Genomic DNA, 25,268 nt, shown 5'->3' with positions numbered 1-25,268 from the left:
GGATAGAGCTCGGCTCTATCAAAAATGTATAGAATACGACTGCCCTCACTATCTCTTGTCATTAATAATCTTGTTCCACTCAAAGACTTCAATGAGAGTGCGTATTAGTCTAGATGGGAAGTTGTCACCTGAAATTGAGACCCATCGCGGGCTAAAACAGGGTTGTGCATTGGCGGCGTTTCTATTTAATTTTTTTATCGTAGACCTGGGTCACAAATTTGTAAATTTTAAGGGTGATGCCCCAAGCATAGGTGTTCAGCAAATCCTTTATTTGCTATATGCCGATGACCTTGTATCACTTTCACAAACGCCACAAGGTCTACAGCGCATGTTGACACGATTGGGCGAGTATGTTAAAGTAAATAATTTTATGATCAATGTCTCCAAATCTCTTAAATTGCTCAGCCACCGCGGGATCTAAAAAACTGGTCACAGCGCTATCATGGTCGCTGCAAGATAGTAAATTTCTACGGGTGTCGAAATACAAATATTTGGGGATTGACATTATCAACAGACAACTCAAATCCCCTGAGGCGGCATCAGCAGGGAATACATTGCAGCACCTAATTTCACAGTCTAGAATTCTAATTAATAAGTGCGGGAAGTTTTTTGAAGAAGACAATGCGAAAATCGCTTTAAGAGAATATGCGTACAGTGACGAATCATGGGATCATGTCACTTGCCCCCATGGGGAATCCTTTTTTGTGAGGCCGCTAACCGATATTTCCCCAAGGGTGGTAAAAAGTGGAAGGGCCTCACAGGGAGGGATTTCCCTCATGGGGATGTGGAAGGGGATGTCGAATGCCGTTCCATGATTGAACTCCCTAACCTGTGTGATCCAACCCTGGTATGAGAGGGGCTATCTAGAGCCGGACAAATGTGGGACTAAAGGCGCCTTTCTCCTGCTGAATAGGCTGGAAGAGGTTCTTAAGGTGGGTAGACTGTCACCCTTTCGATACCTGCAGCTGAAGGGAGTCCTAATGGACCCCCGGTGGGGTGAGAACTTGAAGAGGGAATTGACAGACTCCTGTTAACAGGGTGGGGTACCAAGAGACTCATTGCAGAACTATACAAGACAATCTTGCTGGCAGAGCCAAGGGACCCACTCCCAGCCGTAGTCAGGTGGGGGGTGTACCAGGGGAGGGATATTAAGGATGTGTTATGGACATAGATCTGTAGAAGGGTTGGACAATCAACGATCTCCCTACAGTGTATAGGCACCAAGCAATAAAACTGATACACAGGTGGCACTACCCCCGACTAGATAGCAAAGATGCGTAAAGGATATGATCCACATTGCTGAAAGTGCAAAAACGGGCGAAGGGTGATTATATACACATGTGGTGGGGTTGACCTAGAGTGCAGTCATACTAGTGGGAGGTCCTCTCATGGATTAAGGGGGTGGACGGGGTCGACAGGGAGCTCGCTCCGTGGCTCCTCCTCTTTTGGGTGTGGTTAAAGGAGGAGGTTGAAGGGGGGGGACATGCTGCTGATTATGTGGGTCTCCACCAGCTGTTGTTTGGTCCAACTATGGAAAAATCTGCGTATGCCACTGGAAAAGGACGGGTGGCAGAGATAAGGGCGATCTATGACATGGAATATCTTACTCATGTGTTGGATGAGTCCCGGTCTAATATTGAGGGCTAATGGCTTCTCTTCTTTGAGAAATACGGGCACTAAGAGGGGGTAAAATGACTCTCTCTTCCTAAATATCTTCCTTCTCGAGCTCATCGCTCATCTGCCTCCAACTCCCCCAGGGTCAGTCGCTTCTCGAAGCAACAATTTGGTGGTGGATCTTCCTTTGGCTGGGAACTCCCTCTGGAACAGCCTCCCTGAAACTTGAGGAGAATCATCTCCAGCTCCTGAAGCACCTCAAAACCTTTCTTTTTGCTTCTGCTTTCTCTCCTTCTCTCCCCTGCTGACTTTCCTGGCGGAAACTGAAACTGCACTGGTTCTTAGCCACCCTCTGATCTCAAGCCCATGTCCCCCCCCCTGCCAGTCGGACACCTGCAATGCCTTCCTGGCAAACCCTGCACTTGGGAACTGTTTTCTGTATCCCTACAGTCTACCAACACTTGATGTTTGCACTTACCCTTGCACTGCCACCAGCTGGCCGTACTTTTACTTATTGTTATTTATTCTATTATCCCATGTACGGCACTGTCTCTCCCCCTTCCCCCTGCACTTTCCCCTTCCCTTGCACTTGTACGATCTGAATGACACCTGGCCCAGTAGGATCGTTCTCCCTGTCTTCTCTCTGTTCCCTCATCCTTGCCTCATCGCGCCTTGAAACACTGATGCATAGGCGCGTTATAAATGCCATATCATATCATATCATATCATAATGTCTTGTCCTGTTTGATGCCGGGGAGGTCTTGGGGTAAGGAAATATACGTGACTCAGGCCTTGGCCTTGAAATAGACTGATTACTCACCTATATGGACAGCCAACAGGTCTGGTAGACTGATGAGTGCAGAATTAATGCAGGCCTCTAGGCTGGCGAACAGCCTTTCACGAAAAAAAGGGGGCTACCCCAAGTTTGAACTCTGTGGACTCAATGAGGACCTGCTGCATGGGGGCAGGAGGAATGGAAGGGGGAAGACCAGGGGCCTCCGGGTTAGGAACCCTTCTCTACCAGAGAATCTTCCACACATAGGAGTAGGTGAGGCCCACTTCATTTTACCCTTTGATCCAACAGCAGGTGTAACACCTTTTAACTCTGAACTTACGGGTAGTTCCGAAAGTGAAGTCCTATCCTTGAAAGACATTTTTTGTCTTCCTTCCTGGGATCAGTTACCTCTGACAATCCTGAGGCAAGAGACCAGGTAAAGTCTGGGGAATCAGATGAGTGGGAAACACTGTCAGGAGACTCTGGAGATTCCAGCCCTAAACTACATACTCCCCTCCATTAGAAGAGTTAGGAAATAGTGTAGGGAGTTGCATCACACACGCTAACCCCTCTTTTTACTTGCCCCACCTCTCATGATCAATCAAATTCCCAGAAATTGGATAAGAACCCCTTCTGAAACCTCTAGCCCGTACACTCTGAGAGCGAAGAAGAGGCCCATAATAGAATTGAAACAAAATCTCTAAAAATAAGTGTAAATCCCATAGAGCTCCTGATCGAACGCCTATACTGGCAGATCTAAGACACCAAGAGGGATTGGGTAGGCTAACTCTCAACTAACTATGACCATTCCTTACACATAGCGTATTACCGCCCTATCGGGAAGGTGAAGATCTAGGATGTTTTGTCCTCAACTTTGAAAGAATAACCCACCAATTTCAGTGGAATAAGGACCTGAAGGTATGTTACCTAGCACCCCGGTTAAAGGGAGAATTACAGGCCTCTTATCAAACCCTAAATCCCCTAGTAACGACACCATTTGATGATATTAAGAATGGGTTATTACGTCGGGTTGGGCAAACAGAGAATTTTTACTCTCAAAAGTTCAGGTAGATAAAGTTAAACACGTATGAGTCTCCTGGTATGCTGTGGTATGGTATTGTTTATTTATAAAGCGCCTATACACAGGCAGTGTTTCAAAGTGCTCAAGGAGGGTGGGAACACAGGGGGAAAAAACTGTCGCTAAGAGCCCTTGAAATTCTGAGACGATAATGGTCTGCACAGGCAGCGTAAGTGAAAAAGATATGTTTAACAGTTGAGATACAGCAAATGGGCCTGACAGCGTTTCTGCAGTTTTTATCAAGTGCACATTAAGACAGAGGAGAACAGACAGATGATCTTCAGGCATAGATGTATTCAGATCGTGCAAGTGCAAGACAGTCAAGGGAGGGGGGTGGGTCCAAGTGCACCCAGTTGGTAGAGGCTGGGATAGGTGTGGCGAGAGAAGCTCTCATGGATTTATTCAGACATGTAGTGAGGGGAATGGGGTGCAGGGCCCTGAGGCAAGTGCAAAGAGGACTGTAGAGTTGGGAACCTGCATCCAAAATACATTAGCTCTTTGGTAGGGGGGAAAACCTCCCCGAAGCTCTCGTTAGACCAATTAGTTAATAGTCTCTTCCCATCATTACAGCGAGCACTACTGACCCGCTTTCCATTGGCCCCCAATTGCACTATTGATTTCTTGGTTGGATATCGTCATCCGGGACATGATTCTACTTTTTGGGATGCCTTTTTGGACTTGGCAGCTGACCTCCACCTCTGTCATTCTCATTTGGTGATTCTGGGGGATTTTAATCTTAAATCAATGATTGTATGGACACTAAAGTCCAAATGACTATTGCCGCTATGAATGAACTAGCTCTTCCCCAGCCGGTGAGGTATGCTGCACATGATTTGGGGAACACATTGGACCTTATATTTGCCCCTAATTTGGTTACAGAAGTATATCCAGCCCTTCCGTTGATGTGTTCTGACCATTTCATTATCCCTTTTTCCTGAGAAATGGTACCAGCCCGCTCTGCCAGCTCTGAACCGCTGTTGGTGGGCTGCACCTAAAGACATGCTTTTAACTCAGCTCAAGGCAGCTCCTAGTGATCCTGCTACTCTTGAGTTTGGTGCTTTCCTCTGTAGCTGATCAACTAGCTGCCGTAAAACCTCAAGGCCTCTGGCCAGGCCTGCTGAGCCTTGGTACTCTGATGATTTGCACGCTTTGCGTCTTGCTCGCACACAATCTGAGCGCAAATGGTGCTGTGAGTATAACTAGGCTGATGAAATGGTATTCCAGAATGCCTCAGCCAGCTCCCATAAAGCTATTTATATAGCCAAACATGCTTGCTTCACTTCTTATATCGAAGTTTCTATCAAGCACATTGAGGAATTGTTTAAAGTGGTTTGCTCCCTTTCTTCTGTCTCTTCTGATCCAATTCCTCAGTCGCAGGATTGTTGTGACTCTCTTGCCCTCTTTTTTGTTGTTGAAAAAATCAACAAAAGTCATGCTGATATCTGTCCATCAGACACTATGGCGTTCTCACCCTCCTCTACGTTTTGCTCATCTGCCCCTCAAGTCTTTCTATATTTCTAGTCTTTATGGCAGATGACATCACTGCTGCGGTTTTAAAACTAAAGTCAGCCTATCCTAAAGACCCTATCCCATTTGGGATTCTGAATGAAATACTTCCCCATATATGCCCTTTGCTCTTGGCAGCTGCATTCTCTTTCTGTACTGGATTTATTCTTGCATCTCTCAAGCATGCCATTATTATACCACTTTTTTAAAAGCCCTCTATGGATCCTCTTCTTCCTGCTAATTTCCGGCCTATTTCTCTCCTTCCCTGCCTTATTGAACCTCTTGCAATCCCTGGTTTGCCCTCTTCTTAGCCCTTTTATTGAAGATTCGCTTTTTTTCCACCCCTCACAATCTAGGTTCCATCGAGCCCGGGGGAACCGCGAGTGTGCTGGTTTCGTGGTAGACGATCTGTCACGGCAGCAGGATCTTGGTGAATTTGGTGCTCTAGTGTTACTTGACCTCCCGCCTGCCTCTGACACCATTGATCATGCTGTCCTGATGGATTGTCTGTCCGCTGCCGGCCTATCTGGGACTGTCCTTTCATGGTTCTCTTCGCTTCTATCTGGTCATTTTCAAACTCCTTCCCTTAGCCCTTTCTGCTCACAGGCTAAGGCTATCACTTGCGGTGTTCATCAAGGGAACACCATCTCCCCCCTTCTTGTATACGTTCCACCTCTGACCAAGCGCATCTCCTCTCATGGCTTCCTCTGTTATTCTTACGCAGATGACACCCAGATCCTGGTTCGCCTTGACCGTAACCTTCCTGAATCCGCTTCCATGTTCAGGGTTTGTCTAGAGGCCGTGGGAGACTGGATGCATAACAACTGGCTCAAGGATCCCCTACTGCTTCTTTATGGAACTCTGACTTTTGGCCACTCTCTTTGGGTACTCTCCCTGTTCCCACTTCTGTGGTAAAGGATCTGAGGGTTAAAATCGCCTCCACTGTTACTATGGAGCATCAGGTCAGTGCACTATGCCACGTGGCTACTTTCAGCTCAAACTCCACTGGGAAGTTCTCCCGTTTATCCCGGTTCAGTTTCGGGCTCCAGTGGTTGCTGCGTTGTTTACCTCGTCCATTGATTACTGTAATGCTTTATTTCTAGCTCAGCCTTTATATCTTCAGTGTCTTCAGGTACTTCAAAAGTCGGCTGCGCGCCCGTCCTCATCTACACCGCGGTGTGCCCACATTTCACCTGTTACACTTCCTCCATTGCTACTGGTCAGGCAGGGCTTTCAATAGAAGGCTGCCTGGCTGGTCCATCAGGCCTTCTTTCTCTAATGGGCAGAATATCTGCAGGCTAAATACCCCCCGGATGTACCGGGCATGAGTTCTCTGTTCTCCAGAGGCCTGCCTCCTTCCTGTTTTCAGGATTAGGCCCGAATTGTGGGCCATGCCTTTTCGGTGGTGGACACTATTTTTTGGAACTCCCTTGAGCTTTGGGCTCTATGCCTAATCACTTGACTTTTCACTGTGCCCTGATAACCCACTTGTTTAATTCTGTCCTCCTTCTGTCCCTCTGTTGCGTAGCGCCATGATACCCTTGTGGTGAACGTGCTCTTAACAAATGTAATTATTAATTGACATACTATATTAATTACTAATTAACATAACATAACAGTGTTAGAACTTAATAAACCCTCCTTTTTCTGCAGCTGTCGACACTGCTCAAACCCATGTCGAAGCAGCCAAAGACCTAAGGGCCTTACACAAGAGTGATGAAGGAAAAGAGGAGCTGAAATGTATTCCCCTAACAAGTGCCCGGTAAAGATCACATAATGAATTAAGAGGCTTCATTGGGAAAGCATAAAACCATACAAAAATGGGTCTGTGAGAAAGCAGACAGAGGCAAGATCAAAAATACAGTCAGATTACAAACAAGATGAGACCTACGCCATTAGAGAGGGAAGCTTGTATGAGCCCCGTAATAACTTGTTTTTCATGTGCAGACAAAGGGCATATGACCAGGAACTGTCCCATAAATTTGAACGAAGAGCCCATGGAATAGGGTGGATGACTGGACAGGAGTATGAATGTATTCCTGAAGATGAAGAAGAGGTTGAAACCACAAGTAATTATTTCTGTATCTTGTTTTCTTTTAGAAAACATTAACCAGTCAGGATAAATGGAAATCCCGCCTATACCCTCATTGATTCAGGAAGCAAACAAACTGCTATTGGAGCCGACCTGGTTCATGCTGAAGACACAGAAGGGGGTAAACCAGTTAGGGTGACGTACATTCATGGAGAACAAGAGACATACGTCCGGGCACCAGTCTCAATTTCTGGCGAGATGAGGAGGTCTTCATACACTCCGCAATCATCCTCAGTCTCTCGGAAGAAGTTATTGTAGGAACCGATATCCATAACTTTGGACAAATAATAAATAAACTTAACATACCCCTATAGACACCTGGGAAGAGACTGAGATAACTGAACATATGCACATCTGGGATTGGGAAATCCAGAGTGAAAGAAATTCTCAAGGCAAAAATTCCATTCCTAAAAACCCTAGGGGGGAAGCCAGAAAGAATGGCGAAAGGTATGTGATGAAATTGTGGATGTCGTCCCTTCTCCACTAGACGCCGGGAGACCATTCCCATGGGGCAAGGGCGATGCATCCACTGTACAATAGTCCCCCTGCGGGTGGTGCACCGGGGGAGGATCACATGGGAGAGGAAGCCCCTTATGAGATTAGGGACGACTATCCCCTGAAAACACATGGTATACTGCCGCTTTGTCACACCCGCCTTCATTTCCCAAGCCTAACTCTCCTTCCCTTACCCCAATTATTGCCAATGTCTTTTAATGTAAAGGCAGCCAGCCTATGTTAGACCCAACTAAAGCACCAGAGAACATAAAGTGCTTTCCATATAGTTCCAATGCAAGTACTGTGAAGAAGATGACTTGGAGTATGAAAAACACTCTAGTGAATTTAAGTGATTGGTCCAGTCTCTCCTGGCGTTTGATTGGCCAATAGCAATACAAAATAGCAGAGGGAAAGCAAGATGGAGAGAGCCATCCTGCAAGGAGGAAACCCAAGAGACCGCAACCCGGCGAGCAGGGAAGCGCCTTAAGAGATGCCATGCACAGAGGCGAACAGCACAAAGGTAGTTCAGGATGGACAAGCTACCTCGACCTCTGCCCAAGAAACCCTCTGGGTGTCTCGAAGACCGGAGAGCTGCTGGAGATGAGGACCACAGCCCTCGAACGAAAAAGTGCCTGGCGGAGTGAGTGCTGACGAGGAGAAGAGCTAACCGAACATGGCTGGAGTCGGAAAGCACAAGCCGAGACGGAAGGCGTGACTGGCGGAGCTGCCGCTGACCCGAGAGAGCACCTGAACACTACTAGAGTCTTGCTCCTGAGCTCCTCCACTCGGAAGACGCAAACTGCACAAACAGGTATGCAGGCAGACCGAGAGCTGCTAGAGGTCCGAAAGGAATTGGTGAACAACTACAGAGTGCGAGATAAGAGGGACTTGGGTCTCTGGAAATAACAGAGAGCGAAAGAAACAATTGTATGCTTGGCAGGAGAGTAACCCAAGCAGGCAAGCAACTTTGTTGTGAGTCTGGGACTTACACCCATATGAGAGCCAGAGAATAAGTGTGTCTGAGATTGTGAGAGAAATAGAGATAGTACAGAAGGACATATATTCTCGGCAGGAGAGTAAACAAAGCAATTGCGAAACTGCATTGCAAGTCTGGGACCTGCACCCAAATGAGACCCAAATCTTCTCAGAACTGAAACCCGTTACTCATTATTTAAGAATGGAGCCAAATCTTGGCTCACTGAGCAAGACCTGGTAACCACCTACGTTCGAATGTAAATACTAACTCACAATACTGCCTATATTGAGTAGACTTGCATAGCGGAATAGTACTGTAATATATGTTCTATATTTACATCCACTACCTTGCTTCTACCTTGTAACTGCACCCTAAGACTTGTAACTCGTGATTGTCAACCTTGTAACTTAACCTGTAAACATGTAAGAAATGCGCCCAGATGCCCCTGGGCAGGGTGTGCAATACAAATAAAACAAACAAATACAAATAAGAGGATCTGGGACACTGAAAGCAAAAGAGACGGACAATAAGAAACCATATGCTTGGCAGGAGAGTACACCAAGCTGGTATTATTCATCATTGCAAGTCTGGGACTTGCGCCCATATGAAGGTTTAAGAGTCAAGTGAAGATGATTCAAGAAAGTACAGGGTCTGGGACCCAAGAAGAGGAGAAGAGAATGTGAACAGTGACTATCCGTTTTAATTTCCTGGAATATGTTTGCCAGGAGAGTGAACCACACATAAACTCACTGTGAACAAAGAAGGGCCGTTCACAGGAAAGCTGGGAACTTTCTGTTGTGCATCTAAAGTAAAGGAAACTACATAAGGAGGAGACAAGTCCCCTAACTTGCCAAGTAAGGCCAGAAGAAATCCAGTGGAAAGGGGCTAATCCCTAATCATTGGAATATTACATTGTGGAAAAAGAACATTTTTTTTTTTTTTAAACAACTCGAGGCATTTGGAACTTTCTGTTGACAAGAACTGTCTTCATTGTTTTAGTTCTGAATATATCATTCTTGCACATTAGATTTTAGTGTTGGAGTCAGAAGTAGGGTTTTTGGACACAGCAGTGACTGTTTATTTGACATCTTGACATTTTTATTAGATTTCTTTAAGGCAGTGAAACCCCTCTTAGTGTCATGCCCCAGCCATCGCACCTCTGGAATAGATGAAAGCTTCAGCACCGAGCAGTACATCACATCAAGACAGCAATCAACCTGAGACTACTTCGATCCCCGGTCTAGTCCTCAACCAACATGGCCACAGCAAGATGGAGGACGTAACTATAACTATGTGCCGTGACTGACGCATGGCACTTTGTATCCATCTTTTGGTGCCCGCTTCAGCGACTGAAGCTTGTTCGTACTGTTGTCTCTGAGTATGTTTCCCCTCACGCCCTGCGCATTCCTTTGCTTGAGCGCTCCTTTGCTCACGCTTTCTCCCCGTACTTAGCCTTCTCTTTCCCATCCGCTTTGTTTCTACTTATTCTGGCGTTCCTGTGCTCCCTTTCGTCCGCACTCTCGCGCGTTGGTGATTCACCTTTTTTCACCAGTTTATACCATGAACTGGCTTTCGTTTCCTTTCCAGGCAGCTCCGTTTGGCTCCGCCTCATCTGACTCTCCGTTCCTTTCGGGTATCTTGTTCCCGTCTCTCCTCGCTTGGATTCACTCTGTTTGTCTTACCTGTTCTTGTTAGGGCTGCCTTATCTCTTGCCTGCTCTCCTTTTTTGCTGCACCTCTTTTGGACACTGTGAATTCAGACCTTCGAAGACTCCTTGCTTAACTGCTTTATCCTTGAGGCGTCTGCAAGGAGTGATTACTAGTCGGATTATCCAGATACACTCACAAGGAGAAGGCTGACCTTTAAATACTGAATGGGAGATTCCCATTACCTGTCTACCAGCAGACTTTCAGACAAGAACAGCTATCAGGGTTTTGTTGGTGCCTTTGGCTTTTTCCCTGAATTGGGTTTGGCTCCATGGACTTCCCTTTGGCGTGGGTTCTCATCCCTGCCAAGGTGGCCTCCGGGGGAGCCAGACCTTACCTGCATGAAAAGAAGGCAAAGAAACCCAAGGGAAAGAAGGTTAAGTACAGCTGAAAACCACAAAGGTCCGGAACAGCTCATCAGACAAAGGTGGTGAGGAGGGGTCTCGAGAGGGTACACCGGATTCATCGAGGCAGGACACTTCGGTTTTGGGACAGAGAGGCTGTTTTTCCAAACCTTTTACTGGTTAATAAAAGTTTATAAACAAAACTGTCACCTTTGTGTCCGAGCCTTACTTCTGCACCCTTACAGTACATTACCCGACAAGCAGATGAACGGACTGACTGGTGATGCTGGTGGGCAGAGCCAGCCATATCCACTGTATAGCACCCTTTCGTACAACAAAACTTAAAGGGTAAGTTGGATTTTTTGCTGTGCAAAAGGTTCCAGTCCCGTCCCCTTAGACGAAGACGTAGCAGTATGGAGGAAAGGATATTATGGAATAGGAGTACAGTAGTCACTACTGTGAATAAATGTTTCTGCTTCAAATTAATAGGGCAACTAATCTAGACTGTTTTTATATTCTTTCTTGTCCTCCTCTACTGTAGAAGTAGTGATATGTTTGCTTGTTTTTTTTACTGGCTCACAGACTGCCTAGCCTTTAAACTACCATGAACACGTGAATTTACGACGCAATTGGATCCCTGTGTTTTAAAGACCAATGCAGTTATTTTTTGGCCAGTTTGTAATAAACTAATCACCTTTGCAATATGTTTTCGTACGTTTTGTTTCCAAATACATTTTATTCAAAGTCCCAGTTTTCAAATGTTCCTTTTGATTTGTATACTCCCTCATTTTTTTTCATTGGGGCAAGCATGAAAATCCAACCTTGTGCATTGGGCCAAGTGCCCAGCTCAGAACATGTGCCAATGGACTTACTTGCCTGTAGTATCTGTCTGACAAATCCTTGAGACTTGATGCAGCCTCACTAGTTAACTGCACCATTCTCTCTGCCCCTCTGACCCCCATGATCTTTTAAGGCCTTTGATTGTTCCTATAGAGCGTTTCATACAACGGAATTTGTGCTTGCTTATACTTGTTAGAGACATTCATTTGCACTAGCATCCAGTATTAATCTGATGTATTACAGGGCGCTTCGAGGAAGAATTTATCAAAATGCGCATGGAAAGGCTTCAGGGGTGGATGACAAGGATGTGTCGACATCCTGTTGTTTCAGAAAGTGAAGTTTTCCAGCAGTTCCTCAATTTCCGGGATGAGAAGGTAAGTCTTCATCCCAGTTAATGGACCTAGATTAACTACAGGGTAAACCTCAGTATGTTGGCAGTTGCTTGAAATAGTATAATTGTATGTCTTTGTGCTGTGCAGTTATTGTCATTTGTCTGGGTGGCATTGTCTGAACAATTCTCACTATCTTTGTGGCTTTAATAATGCTCCTCCCTAACATCAGTACATGAACGTTCATAAATGTGTTTCCTCTGAGCTTGCTATCTGAACAATGAAAATAAGGCTCCTCTTCAATAGTTCATAAGGACTTTGGGCTAATCCCCCAGCATTCAGTTCCTTGGACACTTCCTTTCTGGCAGATTCTCCAAGTTGTCACTCCAGATGTGATGGTGAGGAAGATCACCTCCAATCCTTGTAGCTCTTGCTGCGTCTCAGTCGCAAGGTGTGTAACAGAAGCTGTAATGTATCTTTCACAGGCAAGGGAAGCCACACTGAGCCGTTGGCCCCAGTTTTAACTGGGAAGGTCCTTGTGCTTCTTATCACCTCCCTTCCCTAGAATCCTGATATCTATTCTTGGTCCTACTTTGATGAACCTGGTCCAGTACTGCTACCCTTTAAGCACCCCAACGTGCATCTATCCTCCCACTTTGGTTTATGCCCTTTCAGTTTGGGGCGTCACCCTAACACCTGCCTTGGGCAGTGCGTATCCTCTTGTACCTTCCTCTTCTCTCTTACTAGTTCTCTCCTCTTCCTATTACCCACTTATTATTGCCTGCTATTCTTTGGACCCACCTGGGATTCTCCTCCTTTCTCCATGTCTACTTCCCCCCCTTTCCAACCTCTATTTGTATTTATTTAGATTTGTAGTGCTTAACAACACAGATAATTACAATGTACAAATAATTATGAACAAAATAGAAGGGCCTAGCAACAGAAGTTTAGGAGTGAGAATGAGACAGGAGCAGATTTTTTTTTGTATTATTGTGTACAGAACATATGGAGAGAAACAAATGTCTAATGGTAAAGTGTTCTAATGCTAAGGAGCAAGAAGGAGCAAAGGCGAGAGGAAGAACATGGCGCTTTAGAGAAGAAAAAGATTGAGATCGAGTGCAAGTTTAGGAGACCGGGGAACAAATATAAGAAGGGGACAGACTATGCAGGGCCTTGAAAACAAAGCCGAGAAAGTAAAAAGAAGGTAAAGGTCAAAGGAAGAAAAGAAGTAGAGAGAAGCGACATAGTAATAGAGGAACGAGGAGATAGTTGAAAGAGTAAACGTATAGCCGAGTTAAAGACTGAGCACAGAGGAAGGAAAGCCAAACAAAGGGGTAGAGCAGTAGCTGAGCCGAGAAAAGATAAGCAAATGTATCAAGTGCTTAGGAGGCCAGAAAGAAAAGAATGGACAAGTTGAAGATTAAAACTGTAAGAGTGGGCAGTTTGCAGAGAAAATGAAAGAGAAGGATCGAAGATTCCCCCGAGATTACGAGCGGATTATGAAAAGGAAAGAACAGAAAGGGGAAAGTAAAGACCAGAGGGGGAGGGAAAGGCAGAGGGAGGCAGGAGGAAAGTAAACACCCTCAGTATTAGAGGGTTTAAGGTGGAGAAAACAAGAGGCCACCCAGGACTAGACTGCAGTGAGATGGAATGAAAGCAGAAAATGGAATGAAAATGTGTGCATAATCCTAGAAATGACAGGACAGATTAAAGGAGCTGAGGGGTAGATGGATAAATGGTGAAAAGAGAGAAGAGAAGGGGACTGAAGCCAGAATCCCGTGGTACGCCATAAAGAAGCATGCAAAAGGGAGATAGTTGACCAGCCTCGGAGACAGAATACGAGAGATTTGAGAGATTGGATTCAAACCATCTTAAGACAGACCCAGAGAGCCTCCGCAAAGAGAGCGAGGAGATAAGAATGGATTGATCAGCAGTATCCAAAGCAGCTGAGAGGTCCAAGAGGATGAGAATGAAGATGGTTTATTTTGCTTAGCAGAGAGTAAGGAGTTTGATATGCACAGAGCAGATGCAGGGGAGTGAGAGGGACAACACCGAGATAGGAAAGGGGAAGAAGGACATGAACACACAGAAAGGTAGAAATTTGGGGATTTAAAATCCGCTCAAGAAGTTTAGATAAGGGCAGGCAGAGAATTGGACCAAAATTAGATGCGAGGGAAGAGTCTAGGGAGGGCTTTTTAAGAATAGGTGTGATGTCCACATGCTTGGAGGCACCAAGGGAAAGACTGACTAAAGATCTGAAGTAAAGAAGCAGATGGATTGAGGGGATCAAGACTTTAGCAATGAGATCAAGCGAGGAAGCAGTAGAGTGAGCGTGAGCCAGATATTTGTCTACATCAGAGTCAGGAGAAAAAAAAAAGCAGGAGGATAGAAAGGAAGAGAAGAGTTCAGAGGGGGTAGAGAGGAAGAGGAGGGGGGAAGAGAAGGAGAAGCGAAGAGTAAAGACTTTTGAAGTAAAAAAGTAAGCAAAGTGAGTAGCAGAGAGAGGAAAGAGAGGGATCTGGAGGATGGGTAGAAAGAATGTTGCTAAGTAGTTGAAAAAGGAGACAAGCATGGTGAGAGAGGGGAAAAAGAGTAAGAGAAGACAAGTACTTTTTTTTCTGAAAGGAGGAAAGTTGAGTCATCGGAAGAGTGAAGACAAGGTGTTAATGTCATCAGGAGGCTTAGACTTCTTCCAATGGCACTCAGCCTTGCAAAGAGATGAGCAAAGAGATAGAATGGAGGGGGAGAGAGCCAGTGCCGAGAAGGTTTCTTAGAGGGAAAGAAGGGGTGAGAGAGGTCAAACGTAAAATGTAAGGCAGAGTCAAGATGGGTGGAGGCAGCCTCAGCCGAGAAAGAAGTAAAGTTGTCAATGGGGGCAAGTGTAAAAGAAAGTGAAGAAAGAAAGGTAGAAGGGTTGAAGGAGCGGAGGTCACGTTGCAAGACAAACTGGGAGGAAGAGAGGGGCAAGGAGAAGGGGAAGAAAGAAAGAAGGGAATAGTCAGAAGAATAAATACTGGAGTGTTACATGGGAAAGAAGTAAAAATTAGATCAGGAGAAGAACCAGAGGAGTCAAAGGGAGAGAAGAGGAAGACGTTGGAGAGAAGCATGGGTAGTTCACAGATGAAGGGTGAAATCCCTTAAAATATAAGTGGGGAGGAAAGACAGAGGAGGAAAGATGAGTTAGTCAAAGTTAGCAAGAAATTAAGTGAAAGGGCCAGGTGGACGATGGAGAATAAGAAATGAAATAAAGAATGAGAAATCTGATATTCAAAAGAAGGAAAGACAGAGGGAATATAAAGACGGAACAAGAGACAAGGAAGAGTGGAAAGGAATGCCAGTACCCCTCCCCCCCCCCCTCGTTTCCATAAAAGCAAGGCTAATGAGCAAAATTAGTAAGAGGAGAAAGGAAGGAAGCCGGGTTAGCAGTGTTGTCAGAGGAGTTTCATGTTTCCATGAGACAAAAAGTGAAAATCGGAGCAAAGAAAGATATCAAGAATGGAATGAGATTAATTACACACAGATTGAACACTCCAGAGTCATATAGACCATGAGCACGAGAGGAGAAAATTGGTTGCGTCCTGAGTATGCAAAGAAGGAGAGCAGGAGGACAGGGAAGAATAATTAACAGGTATGTAGGAAGGCATGGAGGTAGGAAAACACAAGAATAGGATAAATAAATAAAATGGAGAACACATACAAAGAGTTGGAGCCATATGAAAGAATAAAAAAACTAAGTAGGTTAGCAATATGGTCTGGATGCTGCCAGGGGCATACAGGGAATTAGAAAATGCCCTTCGGTGAGTCGCCCTTGGAGTAGGACACCCACGGGCGAGGGCATCCAGGTCAGGTGGGGATAAAAGACTAGGCAAGGCATGAGATCAGTCACGTGACCCAGGTGATTTTAAGGCAGGAAGATGTATCGGTACAGAAATAGGCAAGTGGGGAAGGGAGTAGGGCGGGACACTAGGCAGTGGCAGAGGCCGCGATGACAGCAAGTCCTCGGCAGCCCCCTTAGTGCAATGGCACAGGTCTGGTGTCGGAGAGGCTATGGCGAACTGTTGGCGAATCCGGAAGACCATGTAAGCAATTGAGGGGACGCGTGATCCGTCGGGTGCCTGCAGAACTGGAAGATGGACCAGCGCTGGCCCACACAAGTCGAGCAGGACCAGGATGGCGCTGTGTAGGAGCCCAGGTGGCGGCAGAGGCCGCGATGATAGCTGAGTTCTCAAACGGCCCCCTCATTGCAACTGCACAGGTCGGGTGTCGGAGAGGCACTGGCAACCAGTCTTCTTTGACTTCCTCTTCCTGCTGCTATCCAACTCCCATCCACTGTTCTTCACTTACTCCTTCTGCTGCTTCCCACCTTCCCCACCGGTCTGTCTTCTCTGCATCCAATCTCCACCAATTGTTTGCTTTGCTCTCTACTTTTCTCCTCTTTGTAGCTCTCCCAAAGCCAATTTGTGACTAACTCCACTCTTGTGCTGTTCTAAATAAACTCACATTCCCATTTCCCGCATTCCCTTTCCTCACTGATCCTCTCCTCCCCGGGGTTAGGCTCATAATTAATTGTTTCAGGTATCTGTGGTTATTTCTATTGGTTCATTTTGAAAAATCGTTGTGTATCCATTGTATTATGAGCTAGTGGGACATTTGTAGGTGAGTCTTTTGCTTTATGAACCCCATCTGCAATTTTGAAAGTGACTTAAATGCTTTCCTGGAATATATGCAAATAAAATTGTAGTCCAAATCAGTCTGTTTCTTATAACTCAATTGAAAATGAACAAAACTACCAGGATATAAACTAGTGGCAATGGCCAAGTTTGTTAGATAGTGTAAAAAAAGATTACTTGCCTTGTACCAGAAAGTTCTGACTTCCTCTTAATCCCCCTTCTCTCTCACCTACCCCCCCCTCCATCTCCCTACCCTATATGCTTCCTCATCCTCTTGTTCCTTTTCCCCTACACTTTGAAGAGGGCAGAAGATGGCATTAAGTGCTATATGAGACTGTGTCAGGATCATTAGCCTGTCAGGAGAAAACGGGGACCCAGCCCGACCTGGGGTAAGTGGTCTACCAGGGCACATGTCAGATTCAGTCCTACCCCAGAGGCAGCGAGAGGGAGTTTGAGGGTGGGGGGGGGGGTATCAGTCCCTGCCCCCTGGTTGTGAATTGTATATATATATTTGAGTATTGTGGATCTGCTTAGATCACATGCTGTGCATGGGCCGACATCTAGTGGTAGTCGCGGAGTATTACATGATTTGCTTTCGAAACTCAAAAACGGACGTTGACTGGGCGTGTTAGTAATACTATCCCTAGTGCGCTGTCTACTGTAAGCACCCCCCAGGTCGCGTCAAGGTCCCTCAGATTGTTTTTTTCCCCCATTCTGGTCGGTTGCTAGTGCCTTTTGATTAGACTAAGTTTATTCGTGGACTTTCTTTCTGTCCTTTACCATCCGCCCATTTACTGCAGCATCATTGACTGCTTCGGCAGACCTCAAGGGGCGGTTCCATTGTCGATGACGCTTGACTCTCGACAGCCAATGATTGCGGCCTTCATGGGCATCATCGGGCCTCGACCCTTCCCAGTAGGGAGTGTGTGGGGAGGTTCATATAGCTCCACCCTTTTAGAGAATGCCTCTTCTGAACCCCCGTCTTCCCTTTTGTCGCTGTAGTGCCCTTTCCATTAGCAATGGAAAATCCCCCTTTTGAATGTTGTCCTTCCTGCAATAGGAAGTTCCCATGGAAACATACGCACAGGGTGTGCAGCCACCGTCTTCCCAGGGACCACCCCGAGAAAAGCTGCAAGTCCTGCAAACTTTTCCGCCCTAAAACACTAAAGGACTGCCAAACCAAACGCTGGTCCGCCCACACCATGCAGGCCAAGGCCTCCATTGATGTCGTGGGAGAATCCAGCGAGGGCAGCATAGACGTCCTTTGTGATGCTGAACGCGACCAGTGTTAGTCGGAATCCCTTCTGCAGGACCCTGACTCCAATAAGCAGGCTAGCGGCCCTGTGACATAGACAACACCCGGCGGCTCAGGCACTGACACTTCCCATCACACTTAGCACACAACCCACGGCCGATCGTCGACACAATTGTCGACAGTCAAGCGATGTACATAGAGATGTCCTTTAAATCATCCCTGTCCTCTGGACATTGCCATCACGTTCACAGCATGACAGGGCACCAAAACAGTCACTGAAAGCCGTTTCGTACACCGTGACTAAAAAGGCCCTCCTTTTACATGCCGAATGGCATACGTTGAAAAGGCGCTTCGGCGTCCCCAAAGCACACGCCTAAAATGAAAGAACTCATAAAGAAACATGTCCCGGCTACTCTTTTAAAGACAAAGCCGTAAAAAATGGGAACATCTTCGATGCCCTTACTTTCCCAGCCCTCGGTCTCCCAAAATACAGGCCTTTCTTCCCCTGCAGACACCCTCTCAGGGGCTATGCAGCACAACGACCGGGCATCCTCACTACACACCTACTACCTCAGCTCTTCCTACATCTTCTGAGTGGACCCCTGAACAGTGCGACAGAATCATGAGATGATTGACATCACCAGATGCCTATGGGCCAGGCGCGCTATACGAATAAAGAAATACAATACATTACAATACAATGAGCACAATGTCCTACTTTGTTGATTTCGTGGACAGGCATCCTGATGAACTGGAACTGTTCACAAGGCGGGATTGCTAGTAGCCAGCCCCCTACCAAGAAGCCATGTCTGGATGTCTCTCGGCCCAGAATTTCCACCCAGGCACTTTCCACCCCCCCATCACCAGGACCCCTCTCAGCACCTGCATATCATAGATCCCTCAGGATCTCAGGACCCCAGTTCTCAGTGATCGGGGATCAAAATAATCAAGATGAATATTATGACGACAATGACATCTATTTTATCCAGTCACCTGTCTCCCCAGTAAACAGTCAGCACCAATACAATGAGCTGATCCAGGTTGGAGGACATCCTTGGGGACAAGAGGTCCACCACTCAGTTTATCCCTCTTTTGCAGTCCATCCAAAGGCGCATCCAGCCTTCTCTGCTTACGACAAATCTCACGAGGGCGGATAACCCTCGTATTGAAAAAGTTTTCAGGCCAGCCCCTACAGACTCAAACCCGACTCGTTAGACGTGACCACTACAAGGAAAAGGGCTGGCACACCCTTGGGCTCTGCTGAAGCTCAGTCAGATAAAGAGAGTAAGAAGATTTACACCTTCAGTAGAAAAGTCGCTTTCTCCGCTGCTTATCAGGCCATAATCGCCAATAACACCACCCGCCTGGCTAGTTATAGCTTACATAAATGGGACGCGCTAGAACACTAAATCGAGGCAGTCCCAGAACCCCTAAAGTCTCAGTTGCGAAGCACTATATCAGAGGTCAAGCAGGTATCGAACTGCATTCTTAAGAATAACCTTGATGCCGCAGACAATGCAGGTTGCATCATTGCAGAGTGCGCCACACCTGGCTAAGGCTGTCTGGGTTTAAATTAGAGATGCAACCCGCTGTGCTCAAGATGCCTGTCGAACCAAATGCCCTTTTCGGCAAGGCGGTGGAATACGATACACTTAAGTCTCTTGGATAATTAACTAATAAACCCTTTGTCCAAAGGGGTTCCTTCAATACTAGAAGGTTTCCGGGGCAGCGCCCTCAACACTCTTCTGGGTACAATCAAGGGGGGCAGTCATCCTCATGGGGCACCTCACAGGGACTTCCAGCTTTCAAAGAGGCTATAAAAGGTCTAAAGGCAGAAGCTGAACCTCCTCAGAGCCAGAGGCTCTACTCCTCCCAAACAATGACACCCTGCCCCAGGTCACCTCCCATGTCACTCCAGTAGGAGGTTGCATTTCACAATTTGCCCACAGATGGGAGGGGGATCACATCAGATGAATGGGTGTTGTCCACCATGGCGGGCGGGTACTGCATAGAACTACTACAAAAACCGCCCAACCATCTGCAGAAGCACAGAAAGATGAAGCGGAAAGAGAGGCGCATATTACTGAAGGAGGTGGAAGCCTTGCTGGAAAAAGACGCCATAGAGAGTGTCCCAGCAAACCAGGTAAACAAGTTGTGGGAATGAGGGAAACCGAGACAGGTTGCAGTCAAATTAAAATATCCTTTATTTAGGAAATTAGGCTTCAGTCCTTGTTTCAGCATGGCTCAAAACAACTCGGAAATCTTCTTCTCCATGTATTCTCTTCTCAGAGGGTAACGATTGCTTCCTCTGTCTGCCTTAACTCTCAAATGATATGATATGGCATTTACAACGCGCCTATACACCAGTGTTTCAAGGCGTGACGAGGTAAGGGAGGCAGAACAAAGTGAAGACGGACAGCGATCTTACTAGGCCAGGTGACATTGAGATTGCACAAGTGCAGGGGAGGGGGGAGGGGAAAAATCTGATGGGAAAAGTTAGAGGGCATTGCAGTACTTGGGATCACACAGTAGAACAAATAAAACAAATAAATACAAATAAATAAAAAGGGAGGCCAGCTGGTGACAAGTGCAAGGCTAAGTGCAGACATCAAGTGTCAAGTGGTGGTAGGGGACTGTAGGGATACAGAAACAGACCCCGAGTGCAAGGTTGCCAGGGTGGGCAACCAGTGCATAAGTGCAACTGGTGTGGCAGTGACCTGGGCCCGAGATCAAAGGGTACCCAGGTGACCAGTGCAATTTCAATTTCAACCAGGAGTTCAGCAGGGAAGACGAAGAGAGAAAGCAGAAACAAAGAGGAAGTTCTTGAGGTGCTTCCGGAACCGGAGATGGTTCTCCTCAAGTTTCAGAGAGGCAGGGAGGCTGTTCCAGAGGGAGGCCCCGGCCGAGGAAAGAGATCTACCACCAACTTGTTGCTTGGAGAACCGACTGACCCCGAGGGAGTTGGAGGCGGTGGAACGAGAGGCTTGAGAAGGAAGATATTTACGAAGAGGGAGTTGAAGTTATCGAGGCCGAGCCCCAGAAGGCCTTGTGGACAATGTAGAGGGTTTTGAACTTAATCCTCTCAGCCACTGGGAGCCAGTGAAGAAACTTCAGTCCTGGAGAGATACGATCCCTGGGCTTGAGGCCAAGGACAAGTCTTGCAGATCGTATTTTGGATGAGTTGCAGAGGACGGATAGTAGAAGCAGGTAGATTTAGAAAGAGGCTGTTGCAGTAGTCCAGCTCAGAGAGAACCAGTGCTCTGGAGACAGTGAGCTTCTGAGGGAAGGAGAGCAAAGGAAGAATACCTCTGAGGAGGTGCAGTTGGTAGTGTGACTTCTTAGAGACGTCAGAGATGTGAGGAGAGAAGGAGAGTGTGGAGTCGAAGATGACCCCCGAGGTTTTTAGCCTCACAGGTGGAAGCAGGAAGAGGGCCAAGAGAGGCCGGCCAGAGAGTGACAGGAAAGGAGGGAGCAGGTGTGCCGATGAGGAGAATCTCAGTCTTGCTGGCATTAAGGCAGAGATCATTGGCGTCACACCAATCCTGGATAGGAGACAGACCGTCAGAAATGAGAGATGGAGAAGAGGTGGCAGAGGGAAACCTGATAATGAGTTGCGTGTGTCATCCGCATAGCACTGAAAGTTGGGGCAGAGAGCAGCAATGCGGTGGGCAAGAAGTGCTAGGTATTGGTTGATCAGCCTGGGAGAGAGGTTAGACCCCTGGGGAACACCACGGGTAGAGATAGAGGAGAGGAAGGACCCAAGTTGGAACTGGGAGGGTCGATCAGAGAGGGAAGAGGCCACCCAGGCCATGGCCTGATCGGTGATACCCAGGTTATCACAGAGACGGTTGAGCAGGATGGCATGGTTGACCGTGTCAAAAGCAGAAGAGAGATCAATTAAGAAGAGGACACAGGGGGTATTAGAATCGAGGTTGGAGAGCAGGTCTTCACAGATGTTCATTAGAGCAGTTTCAGTGCTTCTGGCGGCTCCCAAGCCAGACTGATGGTCATGGAGGCAACCACCAGATCAGTGTGAGGATTACGCTGGGAGATGGCCAAGCTTTTCCAAGAGTTTGCTCAGGAAAGGAGTGATGGAGATCGGGCGATAGGTAGCCGAGCAGCAGGGGTCGGCTGAGGGTTTCTTAAGAAGAGGGTGCACAAGAGAGTGCATCAGGGGGCAAAGGGGAAGACTCCGGTGGTGAAGGAGTGGTTTCAGAAGTCAGCCAGAGCAGGAGCCAGGGTGTCAATGTGGTCCTTGATGGTTTTGGAGGAGCAGGGGAGAACCTGTTTTGACGAGACTTTCAGAGATCGGACTTGTCTAGAAACCTCATCTGGGGAGAACAGGGGAAAGGCAGAGAAGGAGGGAGGAAGTGTGGCCAAAGAGATGCCACAGGATGAGCAGAGAGTAGAGGGAGGAGGGGGAGAGGAAGAGAGAGAGAGGACAGGATGTCCTGAGTTTTAGAGATGCAATGAGAAGCCAGGGCCATGCAGAGTTCTTAAGGGGGGGGGGGACAGGAGAGGTAGATAGTGCAGCAGGATTGGCTAGCTACTTGCAGATTTTAAGAGTTAGGCCGAGTTGTTGGATGCCTCAGAGATGCAGGCTTGGATGTGGGTTCTCTTCTTGGTGTGGACAGAGAGCCGGTATTGCCTTCGGAGCAGGTGGCAGACCAGTTTGTCCGAGGATGTACTGGAAGCACGCCATTTCCTCTCAGCCACCCTGCACTTGCGTTTAAGGGTGACGAGGTCTGAGTCGTACCAGGAGTTGCACTTGGCTTTGGCTTCAAGCGGATCCTCATGACCGGGACAAGAACATCAAGAGTATCAGATATAGCAGAGTGGAGCATGGAAAGAGCTGTGTCAGGGTGTGCATCAGCCAAAGGAGAAGGAGGGGGTGAGAAAGTGGCAGCGTAAGCCTCAACTGACACACGCTTCATAGGTCGGATAACCAAGAAGGTTGGTGGCAGTGCTGGAGTTGGCTTGGCCTGAGGGGTAGAGGGTGAGATGGGAGGAAAGGAGAAAGTGATCACTCCAGGAGAGAGGAGTGGTGAGAGGGATAGAAAGGGGAAGATCTGAAGAGATCAGAGCATCCAGAGTGTGCCCTGCAGAATGAGTCGGGCCAGAGGGGAGGAGGGGAGGATAGAGAGTGAGAGAGAGTCGCAGAGGTCGCAAAAGAGTCCAGAGGAAGGACCGAAAGCATCCGGGTGGATGTTAAAGTCTCCAAGAGGAAGGAGTTGAGTGGTCGGGCCAGGCGGGAGGAGGAGAGCTCCGCCCACTCAGCGAGTAAGCTGGTGGCTTATAGATGATAGCCACAGTAAGTGAATGGCCAGGAGAGAGAGAGCCTGCAGACGAGGCATTTGAAAGAGGAGTAGGCCTGCGTAGGAATGACAGAGGCAGGAATCCACTCCGGGAAGATTAGGCCCAACGATATTCTTGCGCTCCGGGTTGCACCTGCAAGAAGCAGAAGGAGACTGACACAATGTATTCCCAATACTGCGTTTTATACTTTCTGCCGTTTCAAACAGCCAATCAGAACGGTTCATGTTGCATAGCCTACACAGTGGGTTCCTAGCCCTGCCCCCTCTACATTCTGTTTTCCTAAATGGCCGCCATAGCTCCAGGCTGCCGTCTTCTGATTACCTCGTGGACCGCTCCGCGGTATCCGCGTCAGTCTGGTTCGCCTGAGGATACCTTCCTTGTTGGGAGCTGTGTGAAAGGCAAGTCGGGGAAACATAACTGTGCACTTTGGGGTGTTGGGCAGAAACAGGTCACGAATGATCTCTATCGCGTCCCGCTTTAGACTCTGTGGTAAAGGGGTCTATATTGGACCATTCGACCCTCTCGGGTGTCCTTGCGGAGGTTATGTGGCCCTAATTCTCTTGAAGCCTCTGCTGATCCTGCCTGCCCTCAGCGTAGGGCTCATTTGCTGGCTTCTGTCGAGTCTGCTTGCCATTGGCCTGGGTTTTTGTTGCTGACTTCCCGACACAGGTACTCGCCCCCGGTTAGTGGATCCGGGAACAGGCAGCTACACAAGGATATTTATTCAATGTACTTCCTTGTGCTAAAAAAAAGACTGCACAATGCATCCAGTACTAGACCTGCGCCCTGCGAATAAATATGTCAAACCCCAAATGTTTCGCATGACTACGCTCCACGAAGTAACCCGCCTCTTAAAACAGGGGATTAGATGGCAAGATTGGATATGAAAGATGGATACTTTCATATTTCAATGTGCCCAGTGCACAGAAAATATGTGCAGTTCCAGATAGCACTATCAGTTCAAGATTCTCCCCTTCGGCATCACCTCAGCAGAAAGAGTGTTCACAAAGGTGCTCGCAGTAGTAGCAGCACACCTTCAAAGAGAGTCAGTGCCAGTTGTTAGGCAGAAACCTGTGCAGTTCCCTTGGGGACCACTGCAAAAGATTTAAGACTACAGGTGTTAGCAGTAAACCCACTTGGTAGCAGTCTGTACCACCCAGATTTACCTGGTAGCTGTGGCTGAGCAGTCAGACTTCCCTCAAGATAGAGTTAGGCAGTATGCAAAGTATACTCAATAGGCACTCAGATACAATAATACAAGCAAACATTGACCAGAGCTTTGGCATCAAAGTATATAATTATTTATTTATAAACACACAGTTGAAACACTCCAGCACTCTTATTGTAAAATATTCTAAACACAGTTACTATTATGATATGTACACCCCTGTTTCCCTTATTAGAAAATCACAATAAGACACCACTTATTTTCATACAGAGGTGAGCGCTTAACTAGATTGCACTCTACTAAGGTTGTGAAAAAGGGAGGGAAAAAGACAGAATATGCAGGGTTACACCACTCTACGATTCAGGAACACTATTAGCAAGGCAGACAGCAAAAAGTCACTGGTGAGCCAAAGTCCAAAGGCTGGGCCCACTCTTAGAGAGAGCAGAGCACAAATGCGCCCAAGATCACAGTTAAACTAGGCTTAGAAAGTCTTGCAGAGGGTTCAGAAAAGAGTTTAGAGAGGCTTAGAAAAGTTTAGCCAAGGTGTCCCAGGCTAACACAGGTTCGAAAGCCGGGGGCTAAATCTACCACGTACAGTCGGTTGCAAGGGAAGCCAGGCGGGACATGGTACCTTAAGTGGGAAGGATCCTCCAGCGGTGGCAGTTGTTCCTGGTAGTGGTTGCAAGTTGCGTCGTCGTCCAGGGGAAGAGAAGATCTCGACGTGGAGGAAAGATGCAGGTCGTTGCACTACCAGGGCAGAAACCAGCCGCAGAGTTTTCTGGTAAAAGGTGGTACCTTTATCTCGCGGTCGTGGTAAAACGTGGTATCCCGGTTGCCGGGGTGCTTAGCACGGGCAAGGCGGCCACGAGATACGTCAGGAAAGCGAAAAGACAGTGAAACTGGTTATCCCCACCAGTCAAAGGAAGAAGACTCTCCGGCAGGAGATCTCCTCTGTCGTTGGGAAAAGTGGTGAGACGGTCCAGCAGGGCTCCACCGGTCGTGGTGTCGTGGCAGGTCGGCTCAGCTTCTCCCTCGTCGGATTCTTAGGTCCTGTGGCGACTTCTGAAGTTCCAGTCCCCAAAGCCCTGCTTTTATGCAGCAAAC

At 47.3% G+C, this 25,268-nt stretch overlaps 1 protein-coding gene across 2 annotated transcripts in view; it reads left to right on the top strand.

The window, feature by feature from the left end:
• SNX9 (sorting nexin 9) overlaps positions 1-25,268 on the top strand; it is a 1,580,311-nt gene that overhangs the window by 973,920 nt on the left and 581,123 nt on the right. For both annotated transcript variants that reach the window (XM_069607724.1, XM_069607723.1), the window contains one exon: positions 11,670-11,800. In XM_069607724.1, the coding sequence (XP_069463825.1) occupies positions 11,670-11,800 (131 nt within the window). The remainder of the gene's footprint in view (positions 1-11,669; positions 11,801-25,268) is intronic.

This window comes from Ambystoma mexicanum, chromosome 4q, assembly GCF_040938575.1.
Source record: "Ambystoma mexicanum isolate Mex_15411 chromosome 4q, UKY_AmexF1_1, whole genome shotgun sequence".
In the NCBI taxonomy this organism is placed as follows: Eukaryota; Metazoa; Chordata; class Amphibia; order Caudata; family Ambystomatidae; genus Ambystoma; species Ambystoma mexicanum.
The sequence above is the reverse complement of the archived record's forward strand: the minus strand, read 5'-3'. Positions and strand labels throughout refer to the sequence as shown.